Source organism: Rhinatrema bivittatum, chromosome 4, assembly GCF_901001135.1.
Source record: "Rhinatrema bivittatum chromosome 4, aRhiBiv1.1, whole genome shotgun sequence".
Lineage (NCBI taxonomy): Eukaryota > Metazoa > Chordata > Amphibia > Gymnophiona > Rhinatrematidae > Rhinatrema > Rhinatrema bivittatum.
In genome coordinates this window covers 202,569,162-202,586,034 of record NC_042618.1, presented here as the reverse complement: position 1 = coordinate 202,586,034, position 16,873 = coordinate 202,569,162, and the positions used below count along the sequence as shown (strand labels likewise).

The 16,873-nt window shown below is 41.7% G+C and overlaps 1 protein-coding gene across 4 annotated transcripts in view; it reads right to left on the bottom strand.

Annotated features, from left to right (window-relative positions):
- DOCK3 (dedicator of cytokinesis 3) overlaps window positions 1–16,873 on the bottom strand; it is a 1,203,328-nt gene that overhangs the window by 192,477 nt on the left and 993,978 nt on the right. For all 4 annotated transcript variants that reach the window (XM_029599541.1, XM_029599543.1, XM_029599542.1 and 1 more), the window contains 2 exons: window positions 13,672–13,767; window positions 2,299–2,359 (listed from right to left, as the gene is read on the bottom strand). In XM_029599541.1, the coding sequence (XP_029455401.1) occupies window positions 2,299–2,359; window positions 13,672–13,767 (157 nt within the window). The remainder of the gene's footprint in view (window positions 1–2,298; window positions 2,360–13,671; window positions 13,768–16,873) is intronic.

The window sequence follows — 16,873 nt, the reverse complement described above, 5'->3', positions numbered from 1 at the left end:
GTTTATATTTAATGCTTTAGATCTTATTATGGTAAGGATGTTCAGTTTTTAAATATTTTATTTTTATATAACTATACATCACCTTGGGCATGTAATTTGTAAAGATAATTAAAAAATAAATATCAAATTCAGTCTCTGTAGGTACTTTTTTTTTTTTTTTTTTTTTTTTAATAAGCAGAAGCTCTCTCTGCTGCCATTGCAACAAAGATCTCTGAACAGATGCTACAGGCTGTGGATTCCAGAGAACAGTATATATATATATATATATGTATATATATATATATATATATATATATATATATATATACACACAACCTTGAGCATAGCTAGTAGGTATTGTTATATATGGATGGGAATTTCTTCATCCCAGGGATAATAAATGCTGCCTTGGATTTCAAGATACAGTATCTGTGGTACCTGAATGTAATCCACTTTGAAGTGCCTGAAAAGTGGATTAAAGATCAAATAAATCAAAGAAAAACTACCCAGGTAGTTTTGTTTGGTAATTGGTGCAAATCCATAGAGTCTGCATCAATGTGGGCAGTTTGATTATTGCCCCTCTACATGTGTTATTTCCCATTAAATAGTGCCTGCACAAAAAAGCAGGTTCAAAGGACTAATTTCAGATTGCGTGAATGTGTGTCAGTGGCTTAGGTGGGCCACTTCTATGTGAGTAGACGTTTGAATGACCATAAGAATTTGGAGTTATTAGTGAGAACAAGGAAGTCCCTTCTATGAAATGGATAGGGACAGCTTAGTTGACCGCCTGAAGCTTCAAGACCATGGATAACTGATAAGGATAAACTTCATATCATTTCATCCTGATTTGAACCCAGGAGACGTTAGCCATTCACAGCAAGATCATATCAAAAATATATCCATATATTCTAATAGCAAACTTACTCATTTTGTCTAATTGTTAGACACATGGTTGAGATGTCTGTATAAATAGAAGACAAGTGTCAGAGTGCAGATTGTGAAAACTGATCCCACAAGACAAAAGTGGCCACTGCAGGCCCCCCACTCCCCCACGGATAAGAAAACAAGTGGATGCTTTAGGCCCTCCCGGCTGTTAATAAGAGAAACCCGCTGGCCTAGAGAAGAAACAATTACTGCTAACCCTCTACATCCTATGAGACAAGAAGCAAATGGTGTGGCCCTCCTCCTTCCCTCCATCAGTCATTAAGATAAGAGGAGCTCAGTATAGATCTGCGCCACCCTCAAATGAAAGCACCACTGCTGCCTCCCCATCCACTGATAACAGATATGGTATCCTTTGTGGAGAGAACCATATAACCACCTGCTCATCAACAAGTACATTACACAGTGTACCAGTGGGACTGCAAGCTCATTTTCAAAGGGAAATCCTTTAAAAATCTGCCTGATCATGGATGAGGGGTACAGATGTACACCAATAAAGTAAGCACAAGGCTCTCAAAATGAAAGCACCATATATACTTTGCATTTCCCAACCTTTCTCTCTGTCCTGTCTCCACCCCCTTTTTTTTGAGCGAGTAAAAGGTGCGTATGCTTTTACCTACAGACAGATTGAGGGGAGTTATTTATACAGAAAAACACATAAAAAGCTTTGAAAATTGTTCTATTAACACCTGAAGTGGAGTTCTGCATCTGAAAAAAATTAAACTGGACATGCTAGTGCAGCACATCTGTTAGTTAACCAAGGAGTAAATGAACTGCTTGCTGGAAAGCCAATGGTGATAGAAGCTGATGTGCATGGGACTCTGACTGGTGCAGAGGGTTTGGGATAAGAAAATCAGAAGGTGGAAGAAAAGAGGAAATAAATGGGAGATGGTAACAAAGAGAATTTAGAGAAATGAGGGATATGAAAAAGAGCCATGAAGGAATACTAAGAGGAGACAGGGAGAGAGGATGAAAGCAAATGGAAAAAGGACTGTAATGTAGAGGAAAAAGGATGCCTGATGCAATTCAGGACACACCACTGGAGGACAATGACTGGGAGTAGGATGAGAGTTGCAGAGGTAGAAGATGGAGTCCTGAGAGGCATAAGAAACAGAGGAAATTAGAGGAGTAGGAAGGGGTAAAGAAAGAGCAAAAAGATGGGAGAGATGGCAAGGGACAGTGATGGCCCCCATAGAGGTGGAGAAGCATGACAAAAAGTATGTCAGTGTGTGCATGCTTAAAGGAGAATACTGTATTTGGGACCCCAATTTGATTTATTTTATCTGTTGCATATGTGAAAATGAAAATCTGTAAATCTAGCAATTCTCAGGCATGGATAGTTGGGAAGGTTTTATAGTTTCAAAGAAGTAATCTTACCATTAAGTTCACAGTACATCCAATCTTCTTGTTCTCAGTTTCATCTTCTTTCATACAGTCCCTGAAAAAGCGGGGAAAAGGATGACATTTTGATTGCTAAAATATTTCTTACTTTCCAAAGACAGTCTGCCTCATCTTCTGAACCTCATATCAAGTGAGCTCCTTGACACAACTGAACTTTGGAAAGGAATCCACCATCTATCCACTGTGAGCTTGTGAACCAGTGATATTTGTATGCTGGCTACTGCATACCCTAATGGTCACAGTATTCAGTACCATAGCCATGACTGCAATATGGCACTGAGATCCTACTGCCATATTCTGTCCTGTTTAACTTGTTGTACACTGGTTTGGGTGAACTCTATTTCATAAAGGCAATTTATCAAATCTAAACAGTAATAATAATAATAAGCAAGACATTTCCGTACCCTACTGTAGGGAGATATCTAATGTTTTACCACTGATTCACCAATTATGAATCATAATAGCCGAGAAACTTACAGGTCAGTGTGGTGACAGGCCCCAGACACTGTCACCGCAAGAAAGAAAGGCTTTTGCCCAGGTGAACTTTAAAACTACACTGTCTCAGTGGAAAATGAAGAACTTTTGTCCTGTTACACTGAAGGATACCTTATCAGATGTGCCTGTTTACATGTTCCTATGTAGTATACTTGGATTTTCAGAAGGCGTTTGACAAAGTTCCTCATGAGAGGCTTCTAGGAAAAGTAAAAAGTCATGGGATAGGTGGCGATGTCCTTTCGTGGATTGCAAACTGGCTAAAAGACAGGAAACAGAGAGTAGGATTAAATGCACAATTTTCTCAGTGGAAGGGAGTGGACAGTGGAGTGCCTCAGGGATCTGTACTGGGACCCTTACTTTTCAATATATTTATAAATGATCTGGAAAGAAATACGACGAGAGAGATAATCAAATTTGCAGATGACATAAAATTGTTCAGAGTAGTTAAATCACAAGCAGATTTTGATAAATTGCAGGAAGACCTTGTGAGACTGGAAAATTGGGCATCCAAATGGCAGATGAAATTTAATGTGGATAAGTGCAAGGTGATGCATATTGGGAAAAATAACCCATGCTATAATTACACAATGTTGGGTTCCATATTAGGTGCTACAACCCAAGAAAGAGATCTAGGCGTCATAGTGGATAACACATTGAAATCGTCGGTTCAGTGTGCTGCGGCAGTCAAAAAAGCAAACGGAATGATGGGAATTATTAGAAAGGGAATGGTGAATAAAACGGAAAATGTCATAATGCCTCTGTATCGCTCCATGGTGAGACCGCACCTTGAATACTGTGTACAATTCTGGTCGCCGCATCTCAAAAAAGATATAATTGCGATGGAGAAGGTACAGAGAAGGGCTACCAAAATGATAAGGGGAATGGAACAGCTCCCCTATGAGGAAAGACTAAAGAGGTTAGGACTTTTCAGCTTAGAGAAGAGATGGCTGAGGGGGGATATGATAGAGATTTTTAAAATTATGAGAGGTCTAGAACGGGTAGATGTGAATCGGTTATTTACTCTTTCGGATAATAGAAAGACTAGGGGGCACTCCATGAAGTTAGCATGGGGCACATTTAAAACTAATCAGAGAAAGTTCTTTTTTACTCAACGCACAATTAAACTCTGGAATTTGTTGCCAGAGGATGTGGTTAGTGCAGTTAGTATAGCTGTGTTTAAAAAAGGATTGGATAAGTTCTTGGAGGAGAAGTCCATTACCTGCTATTAAGTTCATTTAGAGAGTAGCCAATGCCATTAGCAATGGTAACATGGAATAGACTTAGTTTTTGGGTACTTGCCAGGTTCTTATGGCCTGGATTGGCCACTGTTGGAAACAGGATGCTTGGCTTGATGGACCCTTGGTCTGACCCAGTATGGCATTTTCTTATGTTCTTAATAGGAGCAAAGCAAAGAGACAATATGACTTAAGGTCCTAAGCCAGTGTCAGGGATGAGCCAAGGTGAGTCCATAGGTCAGAGAAAAATGAGAATACTGGCAAGACAGCTTGACATACAGATGTGCTAGTTCTCCCCCCTGAAGACATGGGGAGGGGGTACAAGACCTACAATGTGGCAGGATCCCTCCCGAAGTAATGGAGAGGGAGGGAAAAAGACCTGCAATGCGGCAAAAGACACTCCACTCATCACAAGGTTATGCATGAGATTATGCATATTCATTAGCCAGGAAGTATAAGACAGGGGGGCAAAGAAGAAGAAAGGAGGAGACTGAAGCAATGAACCCCCTGGGGAAAGCAACCCTGAAACCAAAAGGAAGAGAAAGGCAAGCAAAGGACCCCCTGAAAAAGGAAGGGAGAAAGAGAGCACAAATCCAGGGAGAAAACCCAGAGAGCAAGTCCTGAGCATCCCTGCAAGTGAAAGGCTGGTAAGAAGCAGACCAGTACTCCCTGTTATCGAAGAGAGAAGCAAAGGTGTGGCCCGGAGACCGGAGAGATGAGGTGCTTGCTCAGGTGTGGAGAGTAGGACAGAGTCTGAGTTGGTGAGGGGCAGAGCAAGCCCAGACAGCCGACAAGTACCAGAGCCAGAAGCAAGTCTCCTTCCAGGATCACCTGCCCACTCTGCCAGTTCCAAGCCTCTCCCCTGCCCACTTTCTCCAGCTGTCCAGTCAGAGCCTGCTTCAGAGGAGAACACAGATATTTGCCTGAAGCCTAGACTAAGGGTATATAAGTTAACCATAAGTGTTAATATATTAAGCAGGCTAAAGTTTATGGCATGTTTGTTACCACCCATGATACAGAACTTTCTTTAGTGAAAATGGATGCTTAGTGACCAGGAGGTTAGAGATAGGAATTGTTATTTTTTAAATGTTATATCCTACCAAATCTGATAAATATAAGTCTGTTTCTAGGGAGAGTACAGATTGTCTTTTTCCTGACTTAGGATCGCAAGTAGAGTGGTGCCCTGTAGCAGACAGATCCCTGCCCCTAAACTTGCTTACATTACTGAGCTACTGCCAGGGCTGTATCATCCTGCCTGTAGTGCTAGAGAACTAAAGACAGGGTGCAGCCTTTAGTGTAAATGCATTACGTCAAGAGATCTATCTCACTTTGTCAAACGTTTGACTGACTTGGTTTAATGTGCGTCTTTAGCAAGTGAGCCCGTACATGTTGGAGGTTGAGAAAATATTCTTCAATGTTTAAGCCAGTGCTGATACATACAATCGCTGAAAGGACTAGATAGTAGTGACAAAGTAAAAGGAATAAATCTATGCTGAAGTAGCTGATAAAGCTACATTGATAGCCCAGGTATTTATGTTAGCACATAGGAATAGTAACTTTAAAACATGTGCGCACACCCATACATGCGCTTGTTTTGGCACAAGCCCACGTGCACATGAATTTTATATCTCCTGTGATCGTGCCTGCGGACTATATAAAATACACTTATTCATGCATTTGTGTGCTAATTTTAAGCTTTTACACAAGGAAATATTCACGTATTTTCCTTAGGACTTGTTAATTTTTACACATGTTCAGCACATTTTATAACAGGTGAGTGTGAAGGAAATTACTAGTTTTACCAATTAGTCCACTAGTTTGGCCAGTCTATCTCTAGGTCATCAAGACCCCTATCATGCAGTCAGTTTTTGCCTATAAAGAGTTTTATTCTGATTTATACCTGATAATTAGCAGGGGTAAATATGCACAGGTAACAGCCATTTTCTTAGCATCCACACAGATGAACTCAGAACCAGTGGGTTAATCAGCTCTACCAGCAGATGGAGATGGAGCAAAGCTGACATCACAGTATATATATTGCTGCAGTGACATCAGCCTGCCAGTATTCTCCGTCTCCAGCAGATGGTGGACGTGCATCTCTATTGGGGATTGTTTCATGTTGTAGAAGGTGAAAGAACGAAGGAAATTTAATTTGCCCTGCTCTCCTGCGGTGTTACCAAATGGTCTCTCCCCCAGTTGAGAATTCCTGAGATGATTTTCATGGTCCCTCAGATGAGTACCTTGGTCTGGTAGCTGTTTTTTTTCTGCCCGCATGGACTTAGTTGTTGAAACTATTGAAAGGTAGCAGGTGCAGGAAGCCGAGCACGGCAGTGACAGTATATGCCCTCTCCCCCCGCACCCAGAGACATTCTCTGTACTCAGCCAGAATGGGCTGAGCTCAGGTAAAGCTTAATAAAAAAAAAACAAATACAAAAACAGAGAACAGAGAAGGATGGTTTTTTATAGGGCTTCCTCCGGTCTCCATGCTCAGTGCCGATCTGATGTTGGTTCCAGCCCCCGAGGGCTGGGCAGCCTGGCAGGTTGAACAGCCCTTTTGGGCTAGGCCCCACTCTTAGGCTTTTCTCTGTGGGCTGTGTGGCAGGCCATAGCAGCGTTTTCGCATCTTTCCCTGTGCATTAGGCTACCCTCTTCAGGACTGTCGGTTCATGTGAGTGCATCCGACTGTGCGTCCAGATTGTGCATCCAGTTTCTGGACGCTTAGTTGGATGCCTGCTTGGATGTCCAAGCAGTAGTGGTATCTGTGATAGATGCACGCTTGCCTATGTGCACATTCTGAGCTGCACCGACGGTGCTCAGTTTTTTGGGCGCTCATCAAGCACAAGGATGTGCGCTTAAATTTTGGACGCCTAAGGCCTAGATTCATCATTCTGCTATATTTATAGCAGAATGATGAGCCATGCGAAAAAAAAGGGGCAAGGCGAAATCATGCAGCCTGGCCGCATTGCAGCGGTGTTTTTTCACTTGCCGTGGTTGCAGCCGGGCCGCACAGTTTTGTACTCATAGTGCCATGGGAAATAATGTAGTTATTTCCCGTGGTGCTGCCAGCGATAATGTAGAAAACATTATTACCCGCAGTGCTGCTGGAACATAACTCTGCCCAAACCCCACCTACACTCCTCCCCTTCCCCTAATTTGTTTTGTAACGCACGCGATACCGGCACATCATAGTTTGATGAATGACCTGGTAAGTTTGGGATGCCTAAATTTTGGACGCAAATTCAGCTGGATTTACATCTTTCAATTGCCTGTTAAGCATACTGACAGACCGATGGTGCTTACAGCTGACAAACCTAAGCGCCTTTACCTCTGTGCTGCTTGTCATATTCAGGCATCTCAGCCTGGCTCTCCCTCTAACTTGTGCCAGCATTGCTTAGAGGTTCTAGGAGAATAACCTTCCTTTGATTTTACTAAACCCGGATCTTTCCAGCCTGATGAGGGACTGGGTAAAGACATGTCAGAAGGGGCACCTGACCTTGGAACTCCCTTAACTGGTTCGTCATCGGGGGAAGATAGCTCAGTGGGCACAGAACAGGTGCCTACTGGGTTTGCCATGGATCCTGCTGCCTTTTCTTGAGGGGAATTTTTTCAAGGATTGCAATCTTTTTTTCAGGTGCAGGTGAATTCCAGGACAAATGCAGGCTGCAATTTGGTCCGCACCTCAGCCAGAGGGGTGGCTTCGGTGATAGTGGCCTGGCGTCAGTTATGGCTGAGAAATTGGATGGCCAATGCGACCTCCAAGGCTAACCTTACAAAATTGCCCTTTAAAGGCTCGCTGTTGTTTGGGAGCGAGTTGGAGAAAATGGCCAAAAAGCAGGGCGAGTCCTCGGTTGCCAGAGGATAAGAAGCAGACTCCATGCTCCTTTGGCATGAGAGTTTGTGCTAGAGGATCCAAGTGTTTTCAACCCTATAGAGGAGCAACCTTTTCAGAGGACTCGACCTTTTGGTAGGTCTCAGTCCTTTCATCCCAGATAGCCCAGACAGGGTACAAGCTTGGGTAGCAGAACCTCCTGAGCCTCCCCAAAGAAGGTGTGCCAACCCAACTCTGGGAACAGGAGATAGGGGGTTGCCTCTCTCTCTCTCATCAGAGATGGGTAGAAATCACGTCAGACCAGTGGGTTTTGGAGGTGATACGTGATGGATGTGCATTGGAGTTTCACAGTGTTCCTTGGTACGTGTTCATGGTGTCTCTTGGCCACTCCCCGCAGAAGAGGCAGGTGGTGGAGTGTACTTTGTTAAGGATCCTCAGTCTGAGGGCTGAGATTCCAGTGCCCACATCTCAAGAAAATATGGGCCAATATTCCATTTATTTCAATGTGCCCAAGAAGGAGGGCTCTTTTCATCCCATCCTGGATCTCAAAGGGGTCAACCATCATTTGCTGGTGACTCATTTTCACTTGGAAACATTGCGCTCAGTGATAATGGCCGAGCAGTTGGGGGAATTTCTGACCTGCTTGGATCTGTCTGAGGGGTACCTGCATATTCCCATCTGGCTAGAGTGCCAACGTTTGGCTGGCCACCGTACCCAGAACGTTTCCCAAGGTTATGGTGGTGGAGGCAGCAGAGTTGAGAAAGTATGGGATCCTAGTACACCTGTACTTGGACAACTGGTTGAATTGGGCCAAATATCTGGAAGAGAGCCTCCTAGTGACGTGCAAGGTGATCTCCTTGTTGCAGGTGCTCAGTTGGGTAGTGAACCTGGCCAAGAGCAATTTCAATAATCCCAGTCGCTAGGGTATCTTGGTGTTTGGTTAGAGACAAAGCAGGGCAGGGTTTTCCTGCTGGAGGAGCTTATTAAGAAGTTGTTTGCGCAGATGCGACTGTTGATGAACACAATATGCCTGACAGTGTGATTTTATCTACAGGAGCTCAGTTTGATGACAGCAACCCTGGAAGTGGTGCCATAGGCGAGGGCGCATATGAGTACTCTTCAGCACTCCCTGCTGCCTTGTTGGAGCCCACAGTCTCAGGATTATTCAATTCGGCTCCACCTGCCAATGGAGGCCTGCTCTCAACTACGGTGGTGGTTACAAGCGGATCATCTAAGAAAGGAGGTTTCCCTAAAAATCACCTGACTGACTAGTACTCATGACAGATGCAAGTCTCCAGGGTTGGGGAGTTCACTGTCAGGAATTGACAGCATAAAAGACACTGGAGTGCAGAAGATTTTCTCTGAAACATCAATCGGCTAGAAGCCTGGGCAGTCTGGTTCGCATGCTTAGTGTTCAGCAACAGGTTGCAGGGACGAGCAGTCTGAATAGTCAGACAATGCAACGACAGTGGCTTACATCAATTGGAAGGGAGAAACCAAGAGTCAGCAAGTGCTGCAGGAAATAGACAAACTTAAGGAATGGGTGGAAGTGCATCTTCAGAAGCTATCAGCCTTGCACATTGCAGGAAAAGATAACATAAGAGCATACTTTCTCATCAGGCAGAGTCTGGACCCAGGAGAATGGGTATTGTCAGATGAGGCATTTCATCTAATAGTGGATCGATGGGGCCTTCCGTTTCTGGACCTGCTGGAGACTTCCTGCAATGCGAAGGTTCCTTCAGTCGCAGAAGAGATCCAAAATCATTGGGCATGATCTGCTCATGCAGGAATGGCCAGAGGGCAAGTTGCTATATGCCTTTCCCTTGAGGCCCATGTTGGGCAGAATGGTTCGGAGGGTTGCGAATCACAGAGGGATGGTGCTTTTGGTGGCACCAGATTGGTCCAGGAGACCATGGTATGTGGATCTGTGGAGGCTCCTGGTCGACTTTCCCCTCTGGTTTCTGGCGCACAAGGATCTGTTGTGGCAGGGTCCTATTTTTCACGAAGATCTGTCTTACTGTATTGAGACACCTCGCTTGCTGAAGCGTGGATATTCTGCTGCGGTGACTGCCACCTTCCTACGAACAAGAAAGTTCTCCACTTTCTTAGCTTATTTGCGGTTTTGGCGAGTTCAGTTAAAATCCCGCTCATTTTGGAATTTTTGCAGGATGGATTGAATAAAGGTTTGGCCCTTAATTCCTTAAAGCTCTTGCTTTTTTCAGGGGTGAGGTGAATGGTGGACCCTTGTCGGCTCATCCAGATGTGGCCCATTTCTTGAAAGGAGTGAAACATTTTTGTCCTCCTTTGTGGTTACCGGTGCCCTTGTGGAGTCTTAATCTGGTTTTGGATTTCTTAGCGGGCCCTACTTTTTGACTGATGCATCACCTTTTCTTGCAGTTTCTGACATTGAAAATAGTGTTTCTTGTGTTGATTTGTTCTGCACATAGACTATCCAAGCTGCAGGCCGTGTCTTACCAGGAGCCGCTCCTTTGAGTGATTCCAGAGGCAATACAGCTGTGTACTGTTTCTTCCTTTTTGCTAAAAGTGGTCTCGGATTTTCACTTGAAGCAGTCCATTTCATGAGCATAAGTTAGAGTGTTGTGTCCTGCTGATAATTGCCATGCTGCAATGTGGTCCTCCTTACACACCTTTTCCAGGTATTATCGTCTGCAGGTGCAGGCCTGTGAGAATGCAGCCTTTGCATGTGCGGTTGCACCCTATTCAGGAGTAAAACATTCCACTGGTCTGAATTCATCTGTCTGGACACTAAGAAATGAGAAATTTCTAGTTACCTGATAATTTCCTTTTCTTTAGACCACACAGATGAATTCAGCTTCCCGCCCTTGGCAGCCAAATGCTTGTTCTATGGTCTTCCTGTATTGCTACCTGTTCCAGGGGTTACTGGTAAGTGTTAGCCCAGTCCCTAGACTAGTGTTGATACATTCTTTGACTAAGCTCAATGTTTACTGTTGGCTGAGTACTGAAATGGTTTTTGCTAGTTTGTCCACTGTTGGCTTTAAAGAGAATACTGGCAGGCTAATGTCACTGCAGGAGTATATATACTGTGATGTCACCTTTGCTCTGTCTCCATCTGCTGGTAGAGATGCATAACCCACTGGTTCTGATTCATCTGTCTGGTCTAAAGAAAAGGAAATTATCAGGTAAGTAGTAATTTCTCAATGCGCGCTGTGTTCGCAGGTTATAAAATCACAATTTATGCACATAAATGTTGGCTCCACCCCAGAACAACCATATCCCGCCCCTAATCTACCCATTTTTTATACGAGCAAACTTATTTGTATACCGGTACTGCACGCATATGTGCAAGGTTTATAAAATAGCTCTAGAGCTATTTGCGCACACATCTGCATCTCTTTTAAAATTCACCTTTAAGGTTTCTCATATGTGTTATGAGAAAAAAGGGCACATGAAGACAGGTTTTTTAAACAGTTACTCCTTCCTTTCTCCTCTCCACATGTGTATATATAAGGCACCATAAGACAATGTGCAATTCAAATGCCTCTGATGCAGCCAGTTAGGCAAAATATGGCCATGCTGGGTGTCTATAATCACCTATTTATATGTTATGTCTATTGCTTTATGTTTAAAATATGTGACAACACCCTGGTCTGCCACTAGATCTCTGCCATAGGTTTTCTAGTTTAAAAGAGAGACACCATTCTTATGCAGCACCTCCCCATGAGGTTGCCTGAGATTGGTAGTCTCTTAATCCCCTTGGGGGGCTAGGGGTAGGAGTGGGGTGGTCAGTTTGAGTTAGCATCCGAGGAGTGAGGAGCTATTTTGAGTTTCCCTAGTTTTGGGTGAGGCCTACTCACCCCACTCAGTATTTTGTCCTGGGGAGATTCTAAGCAGTGCATTCCTTGCCTATGAGGGTCTGTCTCCTTTTGAAAGAGACTGTTTAAGATTTTTGGCTATTTTTTATGAGGTTTGACTGGTGTAAAACCTTGAACCCTTTCGGTGATGATTGTTCCCCAGATCCAGAGGTCAAGAGCTGAAGATCTGTGCACTACCCTTCTAGCCCAGAGAAGCAGCAAGATCAGTGACAGCATCACCCCAGAGTGAGATTTTTTTTATTGGAAGAAGTTTTTCATTTTTTGTTTTGTGAGGAGGTTTTGATCCACCCCTTCTCACTGGGAGACTATATAGTAGATTCCTGTTCATCTTCAGATCTCTCCTCCAGAAGGATTACATTCATCAGGTCAGGAAGCAGCAGCAAGATCTGGGAACCTACAAACTGGATCTCTACCCCAAGGGACAGGACACAGGCTGGGTGCATGATACTGAACATTTGAACTCAGGTAGGATTTTTTTCAGGATTAAGGGGATCCCTTCACCAGTAGGATTTCCCTCATCTTCTGGGACAATTTATGCATTCAGTAGAGGAGTGATAAGTCATCTCCCAGGAACCTGAGAGACAGGACACATACCCAGAGCAAGAGAGAACAGTATAAACAAAGACACCTGTACATCTCACATTTTGGATTGATTTTGGACATTGATTTCACTTTGAAGAATCAACAAATTTAATTTGAATACGAAAACTGTTTCCATGCTGTCTGTCACTGGAACACTTACATTAAATCCACTGGGAAACAGAAAGACATTGAGACTCACACCTATAAAAAAAGTGATGCCACTGCTTAGGCTAAGAAGGTCTGTCTTTACCCCCACTGAAAGAATGCATACCTTGGGGACTAAAGAGAGGGGAAAGAGAGTTATAGAGATTGCCCCAGTTAGAAATTCTTTTGTGCCCCCTTGGAAAAAATAACAATCTGGAACAAAGGGTTACATATATATATGCATAGTATTGCCAGGATATTATTAAGTAATTTTTTAATTTATACCTTGTGTGCTATTTCTTTTATTATTTTTTCTTTTATTAAATCTTTATTATAAATTTATTTTTATTATTTATTTATAATCTTATTAATCTCATTTTATTATTAGTAACAATTTCACCGTCTTTGTTATATTTGTTGAAACTTTATTATATTTGACCATTTTCTACCATTATATTGTCTGTTCTCTTTGTATGAACACAATTGTTGGTTTGTTTTTCACTCTGTTGTGGTTTCTTGGCCTCTCTTTCTTGTATGTTTTCCTCTTGAGAATAGAAGACCTGTCCTGGGAAACAAATAAGTCTTCCATATGGAAATGTGCAATACTTCCACCAAGCTATTAGACTGGCCTATGGTAAAAACATTTTTTTTAAATTAGGATCATAATATACTGTTTTTTAACTATTAATTTAATAATGTTTTGCATTTTTTGAGCTTTATGATGCTTGTTTCATTATTTTTGGTATACATTGCTTTTGGTATGCTCCACTGCAATGGCTGACATTAATCTACAGTTATTGAGCATAAGCCAATCATCTGTTTCAATTTTCACATACATTTTGAAATTCAATTTATGATAAATTTCTCTGCAGTCTCTTTTATAACTCTGATTCAAGCTTTCATTTAGTTTTAAATATCTTTCATGGTATAGCAGCAAAGAGATGCATATTGAAGCAACAGGAATGACCCATACTACAGATCAATTTCTTGATAAACTGCAACCAAGTCTAGGTTGTTTCAATTTACCTTATTTTTGGTAAGAGCTGTAAACATACATCAGTCATTCCCATGTTATTAAGTCTGAGAATATCCCTATAAGCATTTCAATATTATGTGAAATATGTCTTGGTGTGTTACTTTGGGTTTCAGCTACATTTGCTACCTGCATTTCTAAAGCACATTTTTGCACATTATAGACACTCTCCACTACCTGTAGTCAAGCAGGCGCTCCATTAGGCGTGTGACAGAAGTGACAAACGAGATTCCAGTCTCCCGCCAGGTTTCCTGTTCAATCTTCTCCAGCAGGCTGATGGAAACAAAATTAATAATTGACATTTCCCTAGCGACTACCATCCAACATAGGCTTAAAAGTACCTTGTGTCTCCTACTGGACAAGAGAGACTCACTAAATTGCAGACTCTTACCTAGGATAGGGCCCAAAAAGCTGAGTACTAATCCAGGAAGCAGCAGAAAGCAAAGACAAAGAAGTTATTCAATTGGCAGCAGATAGTAAAGATACTCTCACACAAGAAGCATTGAAGGCAGAAAAATACTACAAGCATAGTAAGCCTAGACCTTCAATTCCTTCTTAATTTTTTTAAAGCTCCAGTTATCTGTAACCTACCTATATCCCACAAGACAGAAACCTAAAAGTCAAGGAGGTCCAGACACTTTAGCACACACTAATCTATCACTGCTTATATATAGGTAGGGTAGTTTTCAAAGGCTTTTCCATGGGTATAATAGTGCTTTACCTGTAGAAATGGCTTGTTAAAAAATTGCCATCCCAAAATGCAAGTAAACTTACATGGATATGTCATGTATGCACATAAGTTTACCAGAACTGAACAGAGGCATTTCCACAGGTGGAGGTTGAGAGGGGTTTGGATTTGTGTGCATAATTTTGCATTTTCAGAAGTATGAGTATAAATTTTCCCCCCAAATTTCTGCACACATAATAGCAGGTATAATTGGGTTAGGATAAATTTGGTGAGGTAATTTTCATTATCATTTATTTATTACATGCTTTTGGAACCGGGGAGTTCAAAGCAAGTTACAGAGTTGGATTAACATAGTAGGTTACATTGGTTAATGCTATAAAAGCTGCAGGATACAGAGTTGGATTAACTCATATGGTACAACAAAACAGGTTACACTGGTTAGTGTTATAGATGCTGTGATGGAACAGTAGTTATGGGAGAGTTCAAAGAGAGTGAAACTCAATATTTTGGTTGATCCAAATAGTAGTCATGGGTGAGTTAAAGGACAATGATACTGTACAATGGTTCAGTTGAACTGAATAGTAGGGTGGAAAAAACAGCATATTTGGTTAAAAAGAGAACTATTATAGCTATAGGTTACTCATTCAAGTTTAAAGCAGAGTTTCCAATTAGAGTAATGTCACATCATACATAATAGACACAGGAGTGAATTTTCCAAGGAGTTACATACATACAGGGTGTTGCATAACCTTTTCCTCCCTCATTGCAGCAGCAAACTGAAATCTGATAGAAACTTGCAATATACCATTTTAATTAGCATTCAAAACAGAATTAAACAACATATAACTAATTGTTGGTGTGTTCACAATTAGCTTGCAAAATGGCTTTAAAATGAGTGGGGTATGAACACAACAAATAGAGGGCCTGATTTACTAAGGCCTTTCTCCCATTCTGTGTTTATTGGAAAAATGCTTAGTAAATGAGGCCCATAAATAGGTACTTTTTAAAAATTTAATAAGACCAATTCCAAATTTTGATGCAAAGTTTCAGTGGAATAATGTGCCTGACTACTTTCCTTCAACATTAAACTCTCCACCTCATCCTTAATAATGGCACCTATGTTTTCAGTAACATTCAAGTCTGGAGAGTTCCCTGGCCAAACATCATTATTCCAAAAATCAAAGCCATTTTCTTTAAGCAGCTGTTGCGTGACATTGGCTCGCATGCATGGTGCCTTATCATGGACAAAAGTAGCTTCATCTACTACCAAAACATTTTCCAGATCACTAAAAAATAGCATAACACAAAGATGAGATTTGTCCATTGTACTCTTGACCTAGCTTGATAGCAACTAGTAGAGAGTGCATCAAGCTAGATCGAGAGCACTTTATACAAATCTCATCTTTTTATAATTTTCATCACTCAAAATCACATAAAATTTTCACTGATGTCTCCTGTGCTGTTCATACCCCCGTTCTCGCAGGCTGTTCCATGTAAAACTGCCCCCCAAAACCTAGCCCACCACCAAAACCTCACCCCGATTTCAGAATGGCTCCTCTTACAGTGGTATAAAAAGTGGACTAATATGTGTGCTATCGCATGCAACATTAAGCACCCCTCATTTACTCCATCCAAACTCCTCCCACTTGAATAAATTTTAAAATTTGCATACGCATCTCACGATGCGTTATCACATGCATTATGGCGATATCGCGGGCGTTAGGGCCCTATTGCCCATGATAAAGGCAATAGGGCCTTGGATAAGTTCTTGGAGGAGAAGTCCATTACCTGCTATTAAGTTCACTTAGAGAATAGCCACTGCCATTAGCAATGGTAACATGGAATAGACTTAGTTTTTGGGTACTTGCCAGGTTCTTATGGCCTGGATTGGCCACTGTTGGAAACAGGATGCTGGGCTTGATGGACCCTTGGTCTGACCCAGTATGGCATTTTCTTATGTTCTTATGAAAAATGACCCTCTATGTTTGTAAAAGTAGCAATTTTCAAAAGCCCATTTACATGTGTAAAACCCAGTTCTTCACAAGTAAATTATTTTGAAAATTACCTCTAAAGTATGTAGGTATGCTTTGAAACTTAGTATAACAGTGTGCATATTTATTGTGTAATTTAGGTGGGCTTTTCTAAAATGACCCTATTAATGGGTCTCTTTTTTAAATGCCCATGTTAATTTAAAGTCATGTACCCCTGATTTTACACCAATTTTCAAAAGGAAAGTACATGCAAATCCCTCCCCAATCCCACCCTTAGGAATGCATTTGCTCACTGGAGGTAAAAGTATGCACATACAGGTCCTATTGGCATACTTTTACCTGCATATTCAGCAGACAGTTTTGTAAAAGGCCATTTCTGTAGGTAAAGCACTGTTATATTAGCAGAAATGGTTTTAAAATTGCCCTACCTAGGGAAACTGTCTACAATTGTGAAAGGTCTAAGGTCATCTTTTACCCACGGACTTTACAGACAATTTGTGAAGCCTTCTCCAATGAAATTCATGAGCTATTTACATATAAGAACTCAGGCTGACAGAAGTTTAAATATGTCTCAGAGCTGGAAATAGTTTGAACGATTAATGTGTTAAATAGCTCCTCATGTGCATTGAATCCATGTAATACAGCAATACTGAAGATACAGTATTATGTAACAATTTTGGCACTTTCATTACCAAATTAG